Source organism: Oxyura jamaicensis, chromosome 19 (genome assembly GCF_011077185.1).
Source record: "Oxyura jamaicensis isolate SHBP4307 breed ruddy duck chromosome 19, BPBGC_Ojam_1.0, whole genome shotgun sequence".
In the NCBI taxonomy this organism is placed as follows: Eukaryota; Metazoa; Chordata; class Aves; order Anseriformes; family Anatidae; genus Oxyura; species Oxyura jamaicensis.
The window spans coordinates 6536252-6552991 of record NC_048911.1 but is presented as its reverse complement, the minus strand read 5'-3'; the positions used below and the strand labels follow the sequence as shown (position 1 = coordinate 6552991).

At 68.0% G+C, this 16740-nt stretch overlaps 3 protein-coding genes across 3 annotated transcripts; all 3 read left to right on the top strand.

Moving 5' to 3' along the window:
- The first annotated feature begins 248 nt into the window (after nucleotides 1-248).
- Nucleotides 249-6422, top strand: SPAG5 (sperm associated antigen 5). Its single transcript, XM_035343433.1, has 23 exons — nucleotides 249-528; nucleotides 559-965; nucleotides 1053-1245; nucleotides 1474-1593; nucleotides 1703-1795; nucleotides 2072-2206; nucleotides 2361-2480; nucleotides 2638-2730; nucleotides 2843-2977; nucleotides 3117-3210; nucleotides 3295-3388; nucleotides 3471-3552; nucleotides 3908-4041; nucleotides 4273-4438; nucleotides 4516-4642; nucleotides 4734-4817; nucleotides 4916-5039; nucleotides 5264-5375; nucleotides 5600-5680; nucleotides 5763-5906; nucleotides 5995-6069; nucleotides 6152-6234; nucleotides 6293-6422. The coding sequence occupies exons 1-23, from the start codon at nucleotides 409-411 to the stop codon at nucleotides 6420-6422; spliced, it is 2946 nt and encodes a 981-aa protein (XP_035199324.1). The 5' UTR covers nucleotides 249-408.
- A 1259-nt stretch (nucleotides 6423-7681) lies between these two features.
- Nucleotides 7682-11651, top strand: ALDOC (aldolase, fructose-bisphosphate C). Its single transcript, XM_035343254.1, is given in 11 exon segments — nucleotides 7682-7821; nucleotides 8468-8475; nucleotides 8600-8719; nucleotides 8817-9028; nucleotides 9120-9174; nucleotides 9245-9405; nucleotides 9991-10074; nucleotides 10155-10329; nucleotides 10412-10428; nucleotides 10430-10612; nucleotides 11190-11651. Coding segments are annotated over 11 exon segments (1245 nt in total). The 5' UTR covers nucleotides 7682-7687; the 3' UTR covers nucleotides 11286-11651.
- A 360-nt stretch (nucleotides 11652-12011) lies between these two features.
- PIGS (phosphatidylinositol glycan anchor biosynthesis class S) lies at nucleotides 12012-16525 on the top strand. Its single transcript, XM_035343332.1, has 12 exons — nucleotides 12012-12129; nucleotides 12249-12388; nucleotides 12710-12821; nucleotides 12934-13023; nucleotides 13302-13393; nucleotides 13724-13922; nucleotides 14241-14383; nucleotides 14485-14599; nucleotides 14837-14982; nucleotides 15082-15182; nucleotides 15523-15733; nucleotides 15895-16525. The coding sequence occupies exons 1-12, from the start codon at nucleotides 12042-12044 to the stop codon at nucleotides 16168-16170; spliced, it is 1713 nt and encodes a 570-aa protein (XP_035199223.1). The 5' UTR covers nucleotides 12012-12041; the 3' UTR covers nucleotides 16171-16525.
- Nucleotides 16526-16740: the final 215 nt, after the last annotated feature.

The following is a 16740-nucleotide window of genomic DNA, read 5'->3' as shown; positions in this document are numbered from 1 at the left end:
CCCCCCCAGGGATCCCCTGCAGTGCCCCCCCGGGGACCCCCAGCAGCCTTGTTTCAGGCCCCTACTCCCCTGCCCCCCCCAGCAGCACCCCCTTGGTGCCCTACTCCCCTGACACCCCGTGCCCCTGCACCCCAGCCCCCCCCAGCATCATCAGCTCAGCCCCCTGCAGCCCAGGCCCCCCCAGCAGCACCACCCCAGGCCCCCCCAGCATCATCCGCTCAGCGCCCTGCAGCCCCTGCACCCCCGGCAGCCCCCCCCCGTCCCCCCCTGGCAGCACCAGCCCACCCTCCTCCTGCAGCCCGGGCCCCCCAGGCACCTCCACCCCGCAGGGGGCTCCCTTCCACGGGTGGCGTGCGGTGCCCGCCGACCTCTCCTGCAGCCCCGTGGGACCCGAGCCCCCGTCTAGCCATGGGGGTAGGGGTTTCCCCACTTGCCCCAGCACCCCTGGGACCGCCACGTCCCCAAGCCCTGCCCTGCCGGAGCAGAGCCCCCCCCAGAACGAGGCAGATGAGTCGGAGCCCGCAGGGTCTGAGCCGGCGGCCAGCCCTGTCCCCTTATCTGAGCCAGCGGCCACCCCTGTCCCCGCATCGGAGCCATCCCCGGGGGGGCATATCCTGGGCGTTGCCGCTGGTGTGGCTGGAGAGGAGCCTCCACGCCTCGTCCCTGCTGGAGTCCCTGCGCCACAGCCTCCCCCTGGCCGTGCCGCGGCGGGACATCGGCACCAGCGTCACCCCTGTGCCCACCGTGGCCACGGGCACCAGCATCACTCCTGTGCCCACCAAGGCCACGGGCACCAGCGTCACCCCCATGCCCGCCGTAGCCACGGGCACCAGCGTCACCCCCGTGCCCACCATGGCCATCGGCACCGTCATGACCCCGCGGGAGTGCCAGGACCGGAGCACCGGCACATCCACAGTGGCTCGCGCCAAGGACAGCGCCGCCGAGACCGACTCGCTGCTCTGGCAGTACGTGTCCCCGCGGGGGTTACGGGGGCACGGCGCCCCTGCGGTGTCCCCTCTCCAACCCGCGGGGCTCGCTGTCTGTGTCCCCAGCTGTCCCCGGGAGCAGCTGAGGTCCCTGCCGCGGGCGGAGCTGGAGGGGAGGCTGGAGAGCACCCTCATCATCATCGAGGTGCTCTCGCTGCAGCTCCGCGACTGGCAGGAGAGCCAGCGGCCGCTCCCCGCCGTGGGGCCGGCCGAGCAGCGGGATGCCCACACCCAGACGGACGTCACCCGGCCCCAGGGGGTAAGCGGGGAGCCCCGGCTGGAAGCAAACTGGGGCCGTGTCCCACCATTTGCTGCTCCAGCCGCGTTATTGAGCGCATCGAGCCGATGAGTTTGTTGTTTTTGAGCTCTTTCCGCAGGCAAATATTGCGGCAGGCGCACGGGGAGGGGGTGAGCGGGTGGCATGGCACGCGCGGGGAGATGGGGAGGTGTCGGGGTGCAGAGCCTGCCCTGCCGTGCCCCCCTTTAGGAGGAGCAGATCTACCACAGCCTCTACGTGGAGCTGCAGAGGAAGACCCAGGCTCTGCAGCGGCAGCGGGGCGCCGAGCAGGACCTGGCGCGGGAGCTGGCACGGGCGGCGGAGGCGACGGTGCGTCAGGGCGTGGGGCGAGCACACGGGGCTTGGCCAGGCACCTCACACGCTCAGTGCCACCGGTGCTGGCATGTCCTGAGCATCCGTGTCCTCGTCCCTTCCCCAGGACGCCTGGGCCGGGCAGGGCCTCCTGCTGCAGAGCCTCGCGGAGGGCGCTCTGCAGAGCCTGCGGGACGATCGCGGAGCCCTGGCCCAGGAGGTGAGCGCACGCAGCCGGGCTGGCCGCCCCGTGTCCGGCCCTTCATGGCTTAGGTTACCAGGGCACGGGGGGATTTTTGGGTCCGGGGCGGCTGGAGGCAGCGGGAAGCAGCCGGTGCGTGTCTGGAGGCTGCTGGAAGCTGCTCCTCCTGCGCCCAGGCTTGTGCCACAGATTTGGCCTGGGGACATGGGCGAGGGAGCTGGCACGTGGCAGCTGGAGGCCGTCCCGGTGCCGGCCTCCTCTCAGGGCCTCTCTCGGGGCTGTTTTCTCTCGCAGCGGGAGCAGGTGAGGGCCCTGGTGTCCCGGTGCGTGGCCATGCTGCACAGCGTCCCCGGCAAGCTGCGGAGCTGCCTGCAGGAGCGGGACGAGGCGCAGCAGCGAGCAGATGAAGCCCTTCGAGCCAAGGAGGAGGTAACGGGGCAGCCCGTGGGGTGCTCGGGAGCAGCCTCTGCAGCCCTCACGTCCCATCCCATTGATTCGGGTGTCACACGTCCGTCTGTCCATGGGGAATGGGGAGCTGCCCCGTGGTGAGGCCGTGCCCCGAGCTGTGCCCATCCCTCTGCAGTGTGACAGCTTCCTGGAGGCTTTCCGCTCCCACGCCAGTGCCCAGATCAGCGCCCGGGACCAGAGCCTGGCGTCCCAGCGAGAGCTGGGCGAGCTGCTGGAAGGTGCCATCCACCAGCAGGTACAGGATGGGTGCACGTCCCCCCCCAGGACCTTGTGGGCTCTGCAGGCACAGCCACAGCCCCGGTTCAGGCGACGATGCTCTGAGCAGCTCTGCCACGGCCTGGGGCTGGCGCTTGCCTCCCTCCGGTCTCTCCCCTCACCTTCCTCTCCCGTAGGCCTCCCTGGCTGCAGAGGCTCAGCCCTTCTGTGAGTTCGTAGACGTCACCTTTGAAAACCTTCAGGAGGAGCGGAGGGCACTTGACGACGAGGTGAGGGCTGTCCTGGCGGGGCGATGCTTCTCTGGGTACCGCGGTGAGCCTGGCTGCCAGCCCCATCCCTTCCTGCCCTGACCCCGTTTCCCCCGGGGCTGTCCCCTCGCAGCGGGAGCAGGTGAGGGCCCTGGTGTCCCGGTGCACGGCCGCGCTGCAGAGCGTGCCCGACACGCTGCGGAGCTGCCTGCGGGAGCGGGACGAGGCGCAGCAGCGAGCGGACGAAGTCCTTCGAGCCAAGGAGGAGGTAACGGGTTTGGGTGGTGCTTGGGGGATTCTCCCTGGGCATGTGGGGGGGGGTCCTATGGGGAAAGGAGTAGGAAAACGGCTCAGCGTGGGCTGAGAGCGGTGCTGGAGGAGCAGGGATGAGCGCCTTGTCCCCGCAGGTGTCCCACCAGCTGGAGGAGACCTCGGCGGCCCTGCAGGACGCGGTGGCTCAGGTGGAGCAGCTGACGGTGGCCAACTCGCGCCTCGGTGCAGGTACGGGAACACACGGGGGTGTCGGGACAGGGACTGGGGGGAGGCTGGAGCTGCCCCCCCCTGCTCACAGCTCTGCCCCTGCAGACCTGGGCACCCTGATGAAGCAGCTGGCCAGCGTGCAGCAGGAGCGGGACACGCTCCAGCAGGAGAACGGGGACCAGAAGGAGGAGATATCCTGGTGGGTTCCGCACCCCTGCATCCTCCCCCTGTCCCCAAAACGTCCCCCTGGGGTCCCCTCACCCCCGTCCCATCCCCACCAGGCTGGTGAGGGAGCGGGACGCCCTGCAGCGGGAGCGCGGCGAGCTGAGCCGGGAGCTGCGGGAAGCGGCGGAGTGCCGGGAGGTAGGAGCCTGACGCTGACTGCGCCGTCACGTGCCGCCGGGTGGCAGCCGGCCAGGAGCGGGATCAGCCCTCGGCGCTGACATCCCGCACGTAGGGCCGCTCGCCCGGCCATGCTTCCCGCGGGGGCGCGGCTGCCGGGGATAATTCCCCTGGCTGCAGTCACGCTGCTTTGCTTTCCCTCGGGCCCGTCCCATGCCCAGGGTGCAAATTCCTGGCCCCTCCGGGGGTTGTTTGCGGGGGATGGAGCTGCCCCTCATCGGGGTGGGACCACACGGGGGGCTGCAGTGGGTGTCCCTCCCCCTTCCCTAAGCTGTCTATATGCTCACGGCTGTGTGTCCCCCGTCCCACCCCGCAGTTCCTCGATCAGGAGAACCGCATGTCCCGCAGGCAGCTGATGGAGGTGGAGGCCAAGCTCAAGTCCACGCTGGCCGAGCTGCAGGAGCGCAGCCTGCAGCACGAGGAGCTGAAGGAGTCCCACCGGTGCCTGCAGTACGGCCCGCACCTCTCAGTGCTGCTCAAACCCCTTGTTTGAGCCCCTCGGGGTGGGGTGTGGGGGTGTGCGTGGCTCTGGTTGCTGCTGCTCCAGCTGAATCCGTTCCCTGAGTAGGGGGAGAGGTTGTAGGGGTTTGCACCCCCTGGATTGTGGGGGGACCCTGGGGAATGTTCCTGTCCCACCCCGGGGGGAGATGCGCTGTTCATGCTGTCAATCCCCTCCCGCAGGGACGAGCGAGCTGCCCTCCTCAAGGAGCTGGAGAGCACCAAGGCCGAGCTCCTGGACTTGCAGCTCAAGAGGGAGAAGGTCTCCTGGTGCCTGGCAGACATCGCCGAGAGCAAGCTGAGGCTGCAGGAGCTCGCCGACTGCCTGCGAGACGCCCTGGAAGAGGAGGTAGGTCAGGGTCCTGGGGGGCTGGAGGACGAGCGGGTGGCTGGAGCAGCGCCCCGACACCGTGTTCCTGCCTCCCGAAGGACGATGACGCCCCGTCGAGGAGCAGAACCTGGACCCCAGCCCCGCGGACGCCCGCCCGCCGCACCCCGTACCGCGCCGGGGACTCCTTCGTGGGCAGCGTCCTGAAAGCGGTGTCGGGGAGAGGTGAGCTCCTTGGGGACCCCCCGGGTGGGGGTGAGGGCTGGTCCTGTCCCCCCACCCCTCGCACAGCACCTCTGTCCTCGACCTCCCCCAGATACTGATGAAGCTGCCGGATTTGGGAGCGTACCAAGGATGAAGCCTACCAAGGATAAAAGTTTCTCCACGCCAAAGCGAGCAGGTACCGTGGTGTCACGCCCTGTGTGTCACGGTGGGGCTGCCCCACGCGTCGTTGTCCCCTGTCCCCCCCCCCCCCCAATTACAAACCCCTGCCCGCAGAGCCCGAGGACGGCCTGATAGAGAGGGTGGCAGAGCTGAGGGCCGTGGTCTCCGACCTCTCCTTGCTGAGTACCCGCATCCAGGAGCTGGAGCAGAGCGAGTTCAAGGCTCTGCAGGCTGAGATGTGAGTCTGGGGGAGGGGGCAGGGGGTGCTGGACATGGGGGCAGCACCCTAGGGTCTCCCTCCCACCTTGTCTCTGAGCAGAGCACTCATCCAAAAGGGCTCCCTGCAGCTGGTGGGCGCGGGCTGGCCTCTGCCCCCGTGGGCTGGGGGCATCGGGAGTGGGGTTTGTGTTGTGCCCCCCAAATTCTCAGCCACGCTGTGTGTCCCCCCCCCCCCCCCTCCAGCTCCGACCTGCAGCTCAAGCTGGAGGAGGTGACGACCGAGAGCCAGGAGAGGACGGACGCCCAGGCCGCCACCATCGCCAAGCTGAACAAGGCGCTGCGGGGCAAGCTACAGGTGAGCAGCCCCCGCCAGAATTGGGCCAGTGCTCACCCCAGGGCAGAGCCGAACTGGGACGGGGCCGGGATCTGGGACACCGGGAATCTGGGTGACCGGCACCGTGCTGCCCCGGGGGTGCTCCGGGCTTGGATAACCTCAAATGTGAGCAACCTGGTGCTGGGGGGGGGACACACACAACACCGGGCCTGACACCGTTCCCCCCTCGCTGTTGTCCCCTGCAGAACGAGAAGGAGCTGCAGGACCTTGTGAAACAGCAGGAAGAGAAGATGCTGCAACTCATCGACAAGAGCGGGGAAGTGACGGTGCGTGTGGGGCTAGGGGGTGCCCGGGGGGGGGGTCCTGCCAGCCGCCGGGCCCCCCCCTCAGCATCACCTCCCCCCGCAGAGGCTGAAGGGGGAGGTCTCCCAGCTGAAGCGCTCGCTGCAGCGCGCCGAGACGGAGGCCAAGGTGCTGTGGGAGGAGATGCGGGGCCAGGAGCCCAAGGTGGACGCTGCCCACGTCCAGGAGCGGGTCCTGCTGCGGCAGGAGGTGAGGCTGGGGGGAGCGGGGCTTGAGGAGGCCTTGGGGGAGGCCTCGGACTGTGGGGAGACCTCATCGCCCCTCGCTCCCCTCACAGGTGGACAAACTGCGCTTGCTGCTCCTGGAGAAGGAGGATGAGAACTTGCTGCTCTCAGACAAGTACCTGGAGCAGGTACTGGGAGCTGTGAGGGGTCGTACACCACCTTTCCCTGCCCCTTTAACGCCTCCTCACGGCTTCTTTTCCCCCCTTGCAGGTCCGAGGGCTGGAGCTGAGGCTCCGTCACGCCCAGAAGCTGCTGAGGACCCACGAGGAGATGCAGGAGAAGGTGAAGGAGGTGAGCTGAGCCCTGCCGGGGCCCTCGTCCCTCCTGCGAGCACAGCACCCAACGCTAACACCGCTGCTGTCCCCAGGTCCTGTCGTCGCTCCCTGAGGTGCCACCAGGCTGCCAGGAGCTTCCGGGCCTCCTGCGCTACCTGGGCCTGAAGCCGAGCGGTGGCAGCAAGGAAGCCACCGAGCCGCTATAGCCTGTGGTGCGCGCCCTTCCTGTTCTTAACTCTGTAATTATTTATTGAGTAAAGTTGCGTTGGCTTTCACCCCGCCGCCTCCCCGTGCCATGCCTGGGACAATTGGCTCTCGCTCCCCGTGGCTCCCTGCCACCCCCACGGCCTCTCCCCCCCACTGGGGGCTACGTTTTCCCCCCCCCCGGCGCTCGCTCTCAATAAGGCACCGCGTTCCCAAGGCTCCCACCCCGCGGTGCCCGGGCTGACCCAGCTTCCCTCCCTGGGCCCCCCTGCTCCTCCTCCTGGCCTAGATTCCCCCCCAGGTTCTGTACGTTCCCCCCCAACTTTAGGGGCATGCGTGGAGGGGATGGGAGGCTGGGTGCTGTGCCCTACACCTGTTGTATGGGGCCCTATAGCTCCCCTATGCAGCATCCCGGGGGGGGGGGCAGGAGTTTTCCAACCCTGAAGCCTTAGAGGGGGGGCTCCTATGGGCCCCCCCTGTTCCCAGTGCAGCTCCATCCTCCTCCCTCCCTCCCCCTTCCCTACTAGGGCAGCTCCTGCGGGATCTCCCTCCAGCCTTTCCCGGCCCCAAGGATACTCCCAGCCGCTGCGGGGGGCCCCCCCCTGCGCCTCCCTCTGCCACCGCTGCCCGAAATAGCAGCGCTCCAACAAGTGCTCTGGTTTTTAATGGCCCCTTTCTCCCGCGGGCGGAGGGGTCACCTTCCCCTGCCCTCCACCGCCGCCCCGCGTGGGTGCGTGCACAGCACCCTTATTTCTTTCCATGCCTCTATTTACCGGGGGTGTGTTGGTGGCTCGCGGCACCGCACCCCTCCCTGCTCCCAGGGGGCTGGATGTGGCCCCTGGATGTGGGGTGGGGGCCGCCTGTGCCTGGATTTGGGATGAAGGGGGGGGGGGGCACACGCTGCCCGCTCTGGATTAGGGCCGTGCCAAGCTGCTGAGCCCTCCTTTTACGGCGGGGATTCAGCAGAACTCAGCCCTGGCAGCCGGCCCGTGGGGCGAGCGGGGACACTGCTATTGTCCCCACGCCGGCTCCGGGCGGCTCTGCTGGGTGCGGGGGGGCTGCTCCCCTGCAGAGCCCCCCCCCTCTGTCCTGGGGCTGTGCGGGGATGGGGGTGGGGGTGGGGGTGGTGCTGGGAGGGGGCACAGGGGGGTCCCCAACACAGGGGTGGTGGTGGTGGCGGCACAGACATCCCTGCCCCGAGGTGGGGGTGGCACAGTGGGGTCCCCGGGGGGGCTCCCTGCAGTGGCACAAGGGGGGGGGGGGGGTGATGGGGGCCGGTCCTACCGGGTGCCGCCCGCCGGGCCCGCCCCGCCGGTCACGTAGCTCTGCGGCACCGCAACCCCATTTACCGCGGGGCCGGAGCGCACAGCCCGCAGTCTGCGCCCGCCGCCACCAACTGCACGGTAACCGGGGGCTGGGGGGGGGGGGGGGCCGGGACCGGGGAAACAGGGCGCCGGGGGTGGGGGGGCTGGAAGGGATGCAGCCGGTGGGAGCCGCAGCCCCGACGGCAGCCCCGTGCGGAGCCGCCGGCACCGCGGAGCTCCTGGGGTGGGTAGGGTTTTTTTTCTTTAAGGGGGAGGCTTCGGGGCAGAGGGGTGTACGGGTATGGGGGGGTGTGGGGGGAGCCTGGGGGCATCCCCCGGACCGGAGCAGCCTCTTTGCTGCCCGGTGGGGACCGGCCCGGGGGGCTGCTCGCCGCCGATCCCACGGTGGCGGTGTCCCCGTTCCCATCCCGGGGCCAGCCTCGTGCCAGGGGGCCCCCATCTCGGGGCGCCCCCAGCCCACCCCCGGGGCAGCGCCGCACCTGGAGCCTTTCCTCCCCCCCCCATACGGCGGGGTAGCCCCACGCACCCCCAGCCCGGGCTAGCCCCTGCCCCACGGTATCTCCATCCCCGGTGCCCCCCCGGGGGTCCTGCCCCGCCCCCCCCCCCGCAGCTTTTCTCCCTCAAGATGGCTGGGCTGGGGGGCGGGCGAGCAGGCACCAAAATGGCTGGGAGCTCCCCGGCATCCTCCACGAGGTCCCGCTTACGCCACGCGGCCTCCCCCCCGGCACCAGTAGGGCCGTACGCCCCTCGGATGGGGGTCCCGGGGGGTCCCCGGTACCCTCAGGGTGCCGGTGCGTGGCAGCCGGGGGGGGGCCGTGGCAGCGGCGCGTGACTCAGCCCTCGTCCGCCGGCAGGCACCACCATGACGCACCAATACCCCGCGCTGACGGCCGAGCAGAAGAAGGAGCTGTCGGACATCGCACTGCGCATCGTGGCCCCGGGCAAGGGCATTTTGGCCGCCGATGAGTCCGTAGGTCGGTGCACGGGCGGCGGCGGGGAGGGTGAGGAGGGATCCGTCCCTTCCCCGCGTCCCGGCTGCGCCGGGGCTGACGGTGCCTCGGGTGCCTGCAGGGAGCATGGCAAAGCGCCTCAACCAGATCGGGGTGGAAAACACGGAGGAGAACCGCCGGCTGTACCGCCAGATCCTCTTCAGCGCCGACAGCCGGGTGAAGAAGTGCATCGGGGGCGTCATCTTTTTCCACGAGACCATGTACCAGAAGGCGGACGACGGCACCCCCTTCGTCCAGATGATCAAAGATAAGGGCATCGTCGTGGGCATCAAGGTGCGGGGGGGCATCCGATGGGTTTGGAGGTGCTGAGAGTGCTTGTGGGGTGCCGGTGGGGCTCAGCACCACCTTCCCTTTCCCTCTGTAGGTGGATAAAGGCGTCGTGCCGCTGGCCGGGACAGATGGGGAGACCACCACGCAGGGTAGGTGCGGTGGGTCGGAGGGAGAGGGCGCGAGGTTGGGGGGCTGCGGGGCTGACGCGCTGCCCGGCAGGTCTGGACGGGCTGTCGGAGCGCTGTGCCCAGTACAAGAAGGACGGGGCCGACTTCGCCAAGTGGCGCTGCGTGCTGAAAATCAGCGACAACACCCCCTCTGCCCTCGCCATCATGGAGAACGCCAACGTCCTGGCCCGCTATGCCAGCATCTGCCAGCAGGTACGGGGCTGCGGCTGCCCGGCGTCCCACGGGACGGGCATTGGCCCGTGGGATGGGCACTGAGTCACGAGGCCAGGTGTTGCCCCACAGCAATGGGCACGGATCCATGGAGCTCGGTGTTACTGCAGGGCCTGGGTGTTGCCCTGTAGGGATGGGTATTGCCCCGCTGGCTGGACATTGACCTGTGGGGTGGGTGGCACCCCACGGAGCCAGGCATTGCCCCTCGGGGCTGGGAATCAACCTAGGGGCTAGGTAACAACTCACGGGGATGGACCTTGGCTCCTAGGACCAGATGTTTGCCCAGGGGGTGGGCATCTCTCATGGGGCCAGGTGTCACCTGTGGGGCTGGGCATTGCTTTCTGGGGCCAGGCACCACTGCACGGGGCCAGGCATCGCCACGTGGAGCTGGGCATCACCCCACAGGCATGGATGTTGCCCATGGGGCCAAGAATTGATGCTCCCAGGCTGGGCATTGCCCCGCTGGGATGGGCATCACCCCCAAGTCCAGGCACTGCTCCACGTTGCCATGGGGCCAGGGCAATGCCCAGGGATATCCCTGTGATGGCATCTTCCTGGTGCTTGCAGAACGGTATCGTGCCCATCGTGGAGCCGGAGATCCTCCCCGACGGTGACCACGACCTCAAACGGTGCCAGTATGTGACAGAGAAGGTGAGCGGTGGGGCGGGCAGTGGGATGGGCACTGTGCCACACCGTGCCGTGCCGTGGGACTCCCCCCTGCCTGTCCCCAGGTGCTGGCGGCCGTCTACAAGGCGCTGAGCGACCACCACGTCTACCTGGAGGGGACCCTGCTGAAACCCAACATGGTGACCCCCGGGCACTCCTGCCCCACCAAGTACAGCCCCGAGGAGATCGCCATGGCCACCGTCACTGCCCTGCGCCGCACCGTGCCCCCGGCCGTGCCAGGTACCGCCACCGGCACGTGGTGGAAATCATGGCAGGGGGATGCCTTATGGTCCCCTTGGTGCCATAACCCTGCTCCCTGCAGGTGTCACCTTCCTGTCCGGGGGGGCAGAGTGAGGAGGAGGCCTCCATCAACCTCAACGCCATCAACACGTGCCCGCTGATGCGGCCATGGGCCCTCACCTTCTCCTACGGGCGGGCGCTGCAGGCGTCGGCGCTCAGCGCCTGGCGCGGGCAGAAGGACAACGCCACCGCCGCCACTGAGGAGTTTGTCCAGCGCGCAGAGGTGATGGGGACGTCCCCTGTGGGAGGGGATCCTAAAAGCTGTGTGTGTCCCACGGGTGGTGGGGACACCAGGGACCATGTCCCTGTGGGTGGTGGGGACACTGAGGGCCATGTCCCCATGAGAGGAGAGATGCCAATGACGGTGCCCTTGGGATGGGGAACACCAAGAGCTGTGTCCATGTAGGGTTATGGAGGACACCAAGGGCCATGTCCCACAGGCTGACGAGAGACACCGAGGGCTGTGCCCCACAGCAGGGGAGATGCTGAGGACCATGTCCCCATTAGGGACACGCTGACGGCTGTCTCTATATGGGATGGGGGGCAACAAGGGCTGTGTCCCCATAGGGGAATGGGGGATGCCAAGAGCCAGGTCCCTGCAGGAACCTTCCCTATTGGGAAGGGGGATGCCAAAAGCCACGTCCCATGTGGTGATGGGGAACACGAGGGCTGTACCCAGCGGGATTGGCCATGCTAGCGCCGTGTCTGTGTGGTACGGGGCACCACCAGGGCCGTGTCCCCATGGGATGGAGCACGCAGATGGCCACGTCCCCGCGGGCTGACGCTTCCTCTCCCCACAGGTGAACGGGCTGGCTGCGCTGGGCAAGTACGAAGGCAGCGGGGACGACTCGGGGGCCGCCGGGCAGTCCCTCTACGTGGCCAACCACGCGTACTGAGCCTCCGCCGGGCCCCGCTGCCCCCCCCCTAATGCCCCTGGACCCCCCGCCACTGCTCACACCCTGCTTCCACCCCAGCCACCCAGGGGAAGCCGCCAGGCGGGTCGGGGACGGCGGCCCCACGTGGATGAAGGGGAGGCCTGGCTCAGCCGCCCACGGCCGGGTGGGGGGCTCCGGCCAAGCCAGGCCAAGGTCCTTGGGGAGCCCCCGGCCGCGTGGGGGGGGGCAGGAGGGGAGGCCTGGGGGTGCCCCTGCCCCGCCGTAGCTTCTTCGCAGTGCCGCCCTCGGGGCCGCGTGTGTCGTGTTGTCGTGTGCACCCCGTGTACCAAATAGCCTAAACAACGAATAAACGGTAGAGACAGCGCCGTGACGCCTCCTCCTTCTCCTCCTCCTCCTCCTCGCTGCCATCGCTGCCCTGAGCTGTGCACGGTCTCAGCCTGGATTGGGGCTGGGGTGGGTCGGGGGGTGTGGAGCATCCACTGCCCCGTTCCCAGCCCCGTTCCCCTGTTTTGGCTCAGGGTGGGCACCCATGGGTGGGCATTGCCCCCCTAAGCACCCGTCCCCCCCCCCCCCGGCCCCCCTGGCCCCCCCCAGCACCCCCCCCCCCCCCTATGCCCCCCCCCACACCCATTGCCCCCCCCAAGCAGCGCCCTGCTCCCCTGTCCCGCCTCCTTGCTCGCCGATTGGCTCCGCCGCACGCCCGTCTGGCCTCATCCCCGCGCCTATTGGTCGTCCTGAGGGCCGCGAGCTCTTTGAATGGCTGGGCCGAAGCGAAGCCCCGCCCCCCGGTTGTACCGGGACGAGAAGATGGCGGCGGCCGCAGCGGCGGCGGCGGACGAAGCAGGTACTGGGGGAGGCGGGCGGAGAGGGGAGGGCAGGGCCCGGCACGGAGCCCCCCGGAGCCCCCCCCCCCCCCCCCCCCCCCCCGGGGCCCGGTTCGGGCTCTGAGCGCTGTTCCCGCAGAGCGCTCCCGGGGCCGCCGGGCCGCGCTGTGCTTCGCCGCCATCGCCGTGCTGCTGGGGCTGCCGCTCTGGTGGAGGACGACCGAGACGTACCGGGCCGCGCTGCCCTACGCGGGGATCGCAGCCCTGGGGCGGCTGCCGGTGAGGAGCGAGGGGGGTGCGAGCTGGAGGGGGGCTGCCCGGTGGGCCCCGGTATTCCCAGGTGGCTCCCCGGTGGTCCCCCGTAGCCCCCGGTATCCCTCCCGGTGGTCCCCGGTATCATTCCAGAGTCCCCCTGGTAGTCCTTCATTGGGTCCCCCGGTATCCCCCCGGTAACTCCCCCGGTATCCCTCCCGGTGGTCCCCGGTATCCCCTCGGTGGCCTCCCGGTGGTCCCCGGTATCCCCTCAGTAGTCCCCAGTATACCCCCGGTGCCTCTCCGTTGGGTCCCTCGGTGCCCCCCCCGGTGACACCCGGTGCCCAGTTCCAGCTCTCCGTCCCCATCTCCGTGGTCTTCGCCCCGGGCTCGGTGCCCACGGACCTGCCGAGGCAGCTGCCGTACCGGGACGTGCGGGAGGAGCCGGTTCCCGTCGGCTGTAAGACCCCCACCGGCCGGTTTTGCCCCCAGCCCGGCTCTCAGGAGCGCCGTGGGCCTGTAGGTTTGCTCGTTATTTTTTTTCTCATTTTCGCTTATTTTTCCCCCAACAGCAAGAACCGATGTGGCGGCCCGCTACGAGGAGGTGTACCGCAGCACCACGGCGCGGGAGGCGGCGGCGCTGGGTGCAGCTACCGCAAGAGGTAGCGGGGTGAGGGGCCGGGGGGCTGCATAAGGTAACGGGGTGAGGGACTGGGGGGCTGCACAAGGTCATGGGGTGAGGGGTCGGGGGGCTCCCCGTGGCTCCTAGTGCCTCGTACCACGCTTCTCCCTCCTGGAGAGGCACGAGCCAAGCTCTGCTGCCCGTGCAGGAGCAGGGTTCTTGTTTTGAGGGTGGTTTAGCAGAAAATGGCTTTGTTACCCCCTGGAATAGGGAATGGAACAAAACTCCCAGTCCTGCTAACGGTTCTCTCTTCCTTAGAGGCCGATGCTGCTCTGCACGCGCTGCAGGACGCCTCGCCGGGCTCTCTGACCGTGTACGTGGTCCCTGAAAGCTCCTCTCTGCTGCCTCAGGTAGGGAGCAGCACCCTGGGGTGCTCATCCCTGTGCTCCTGCTGCTCTTGTGGGATTCTGCGACTCTGGGGCAGGTTGGCATGGAGGAAACCCCTGGTTCTCTGCCACCCAGGGATGTGGAGATGCAGGAGACCTTGCAAGAAAGGCCTGCAAAACCCCTGGGGGAGAAACAGGGAGCACTGGCATCGGGGACGTTTGTGAGGCTGTGTCCCTTGAACGTGCGCAGTGGGGCAGAACTCCCTCCCTGAGCTGTCGTGGGTGGCACCGGGCTTGTTGGCGCGGTGGCAGAGCCAGTCCCGCTCCTGGCCCTCACCGCCACGCCTTCCCCAGGGCACCAACGTCTACGTGGGGAAGCACCGCAGCGCCCTGGTGAGGGCCGGGCAGGGTCTGGCCACCCTCCGTGCCCGCCTGCAGCAGCTCACGCAGGTCATGTCCTTCACGGCCAGCTCCATCGCTGCCGCCCTCGCGGACCGCGTCCCCGACGGCCAGCTCGGCCCCGACGCCCGGCGGCACTTGAAATCCAGCCTGGGTACGGATGTGCGCCCGAGCCCCCTGCCCTTTGGGAAGGCCAGCTGGCTCTTGGGGGAAAGATGCTGTTCTTGGTGTCCCTGCGGCAGCTCTGGATGTCTTCTGGGGTGACAGGCCCCCAGGGTTTTCCCTTTGCCCTTGCTGGTTGTTTGGGGATGGGATCCGTGTGTGCTGGGCCACCAGAGCGCGGCCTCACATTTGGGGGAGAAGGGGCTCAGGTCCTGTGGCTCCCGGGAACTCCATCGTGGCCACTGGCCCGGTTTTGGTATCACAAACGGGTGGCAGTGCCCGTGTCTCACGGGGCCTGGGTGCTCGGCAGGGTACGAGATCACCTTCAGCCTGCTGAACCCTGACCCCAAGTCCCACGACGTGGACTGGGACATCGAGGGTGCCGTCAACCGCTACGTGCAGCCCGTCCTGGACAAGCTGAGCGTGGTGGCCAACTTCTCAGTTGACTCGCAGGTGAGGGCTGGGAGAGGCGATGGGGAGAGCCCGGCCGCGGCCTTGCTGGGTGCCCTGGGACGCGCTTCTCTGTCAGCAGCACCTGTGTCGTGTCCCTGCAGATCCTGTACTACGCCGTCCTCGGGGTGACGCCACGCTTTGACAAGGAGTCCTCCAGTTTCCTCCTGAGTGCTCACAGCCTCCCGCACGTCATCAACCCCGTGGAGGCCCGGCTGGGTGAGCTCCCAACCCAACTCTCACGGGATCAGGCCCTGCTGGGGAGGGGGCAGCCGTGCCTACACCCTCACCTTTCCCTCCCCGCAGCGCCACGAGCTGCTAGCCTTGACGGGAGTGAGGCTGAGACCCGCCAGGCTGGGTGCTCTGCTCAGGGCTTGATGCTTAAGGAGAAGCAGGGCTGGGCTCTCTTGTCGTCCCTGTGGGCCAGGGGAGTTTTTTGACTCGGTCCCGCTTTAGGCTCCAGCGCTGCCTCGCTCTACCCGGTGTTGAACTTCTTGCTGTACGTGCCGGAGCGCTCCCACTCCCCGCTCTACATCCAGGACAAGGACGGAGCCCCAGTGGCCACCAATGCCTTCCACAGTCCCCGCTGGGGTGGCATCATGGTACGGGGCCCTGGTTCTGGCCGGGCTCAGGCTCTGCATCCACAGGCACTGGTGGCACTGCCGGCCCCGGGCGTGCCTCACTGATGTGCTTTCCTGCAGATTTACAACATTGAAGCCCCTGCTTCCCCCCAAGCCTCCCTCCCGCTGCACGTGGACGTGGACATGGTGCGAGTGATGGAGGTTTTCCTGGCCCAGCTCCGGTGAGGATGCGCTCTTCCCCACCCTGACCTCTTTGCTCTCCTGATCCACGTGTACGTTAGTGGGGACAGAGCAGGCTGTACCCGTGCCAGAGCCCAGCGGCTCGTCTGGGTGGCTGAGGAAGGCTTTTTGGGGCATTTGAGGTGCTGACCACCAACCAGCACCGCTCCCTGGCCGTGGGTGCTGTTGTGTCTCCTGGTGTGGGAGGTTGGTCTTGTGGGAGGCCATCGGGTGTGGGTTGAGCCCTGCAGGGATTGAATGCACCAGAAGGGGAAGAGCAGGGAGTGCAGGCAGAACTGTGGGCTTGTGACACAGCCTGGGACCTTCCCCCTCTGCTCCCAGGTTACTGTTTGGGATATCTCGGGAGGAGCTGCCCCCCGAGTTCCAGGTAGAGAGCCCAGGAAACGAGGGGCTGGCCGACTGGGAGCTGGACCGCCTGCTTTGGGCCCACATGGTGGAGAACATCGCCACCGTAGCCACCACCTTGACCTCGCTGGCCCAGCTGCTGGATCAGATCAGTAACATCGTTATCAAAGACGACGTCGCCTCTGAGGTAGGGCTGGGGTACCCCAAGGAGCAGAGGGGGGCAGGAGTTGCTGTCCCTGTGCGGAGGTGTGGGGTGCTGCCTGGGCCTGGGGGCTGACCGAGGTCCCCAGCTGTTTATCTGTGGTCCCCAGCCTCATGTCCTGGACTGACTGTGCTGTTCCCACGCAGGTATACCGCGCGGTGGCCTCGGTGCAGGACGCCATGGCAGAGCTGGCTGAGGGCCGCCTGCGCTCCGCTTTCCAGGCCAGCAAGGAAGCCGTCACCTCCTCGGAGCGGGCCTTCTTTGACCCATCCCTCCTCCATCTCCTCTACTTCCCCGACGACCAGAAGTTTGCCATCTACATCCCGCTCTTCTTACCCATGGCCGTTCCCATCCTCCTCTCCCTGGCCAAGATACTGCGGGAGGCCAGGCAGCGCAGGAAGGAGCCCACCAAAATGGACTGAGCCCGACCCCGCGGTGCCCTGCCTCGGGGCTGGGGCTGTCCCTACCTCGTGGAGCGCGCTGGTGTCGCCCCGTGGTGCGCGCAGGCGCTCAGGACTGCGTCAGAGCTGGGCCTTGGACCAGCAGGAGGGTTGGCCCAGATGCAGGAGTGGGAAGAATGATGGCTTTTGGGGTGGGAGATGCTCTGGGTCAGGGTCCTGTGCCCTCCTCTCGAAGATGCTGCTTGTACCCCTCTTCCTGGGGGTGGGGGGGGGAGAGAGGGGGCTCCCTGCATGCACCCCCTGGTCCTGCGCTGTGTTCAGAACGAGCTGATGTACAAATAAAGAACCCCCCTGGCATGCAGGGGGCTGGCGTGGGGCTCTGCCTAGCTCTTTACTGGGGGATCTGCATCCTGTCTTTATGGGTATTTACCCCAAAGCACCTCTGGGGTCCTGTCCTATAGGATATTTAGCCCAAAACACCTCTTGGTTACCGTTATGGGGTTCAGCTGGGGGGGGGGGGGTCAGTCCCTACTTGCAGGGGTCCCTTTTGTCCTGGTGGGCATTGAGCCACAGCCCCCCCAGGCCACTTAC

Bases quoted from the DNA above. Each gene is read 5' to 3' on its own strand.
- SPAG5 (XM_035343433.1), top strand. From the start codon at position 409: ATGGGGGTAGGGGTTTCCCCACTTGCCCCAGCACCCCTGGGACCGCCA. The intron at 3,389-3,470 runs GTGGGTTCCGCA...CATCCCCACCAG, and splicing joins CAGAAGGAGGAGATATCCTG to GCTGGTGAGGGAGCGGGACG. The intron at 5,907-5,994 runs GTGAGGCTGGGG...CTCCCCTCACAG, and splicing joins GGGTCCTGCTGCGGCAGGAG to GTGGACAAACTGCGCTTGCT.
- PIGS (XM_035343332.1), top strand. From the start codon at position 12,042: ATGGCTGGGCCGAAGCGAAGCCCCGCCCCCCGGTTGTACCGGGACGAG. The intron at 14,983-15,081 runs GTACGGGGCCCT...GCTTTCCTGCAG, and splicing joins CCCGCTGGGGTGGCATCATG to ATTTACAACATTGAAGCCCC. The intron at 15,734-15,894 runs GTAGGGCTGGGG...GTTCCCACGCAG, and splicing joins AAGACGACGTCGCCTCTGAG to GTATACCGCGCGGTGGCCTC.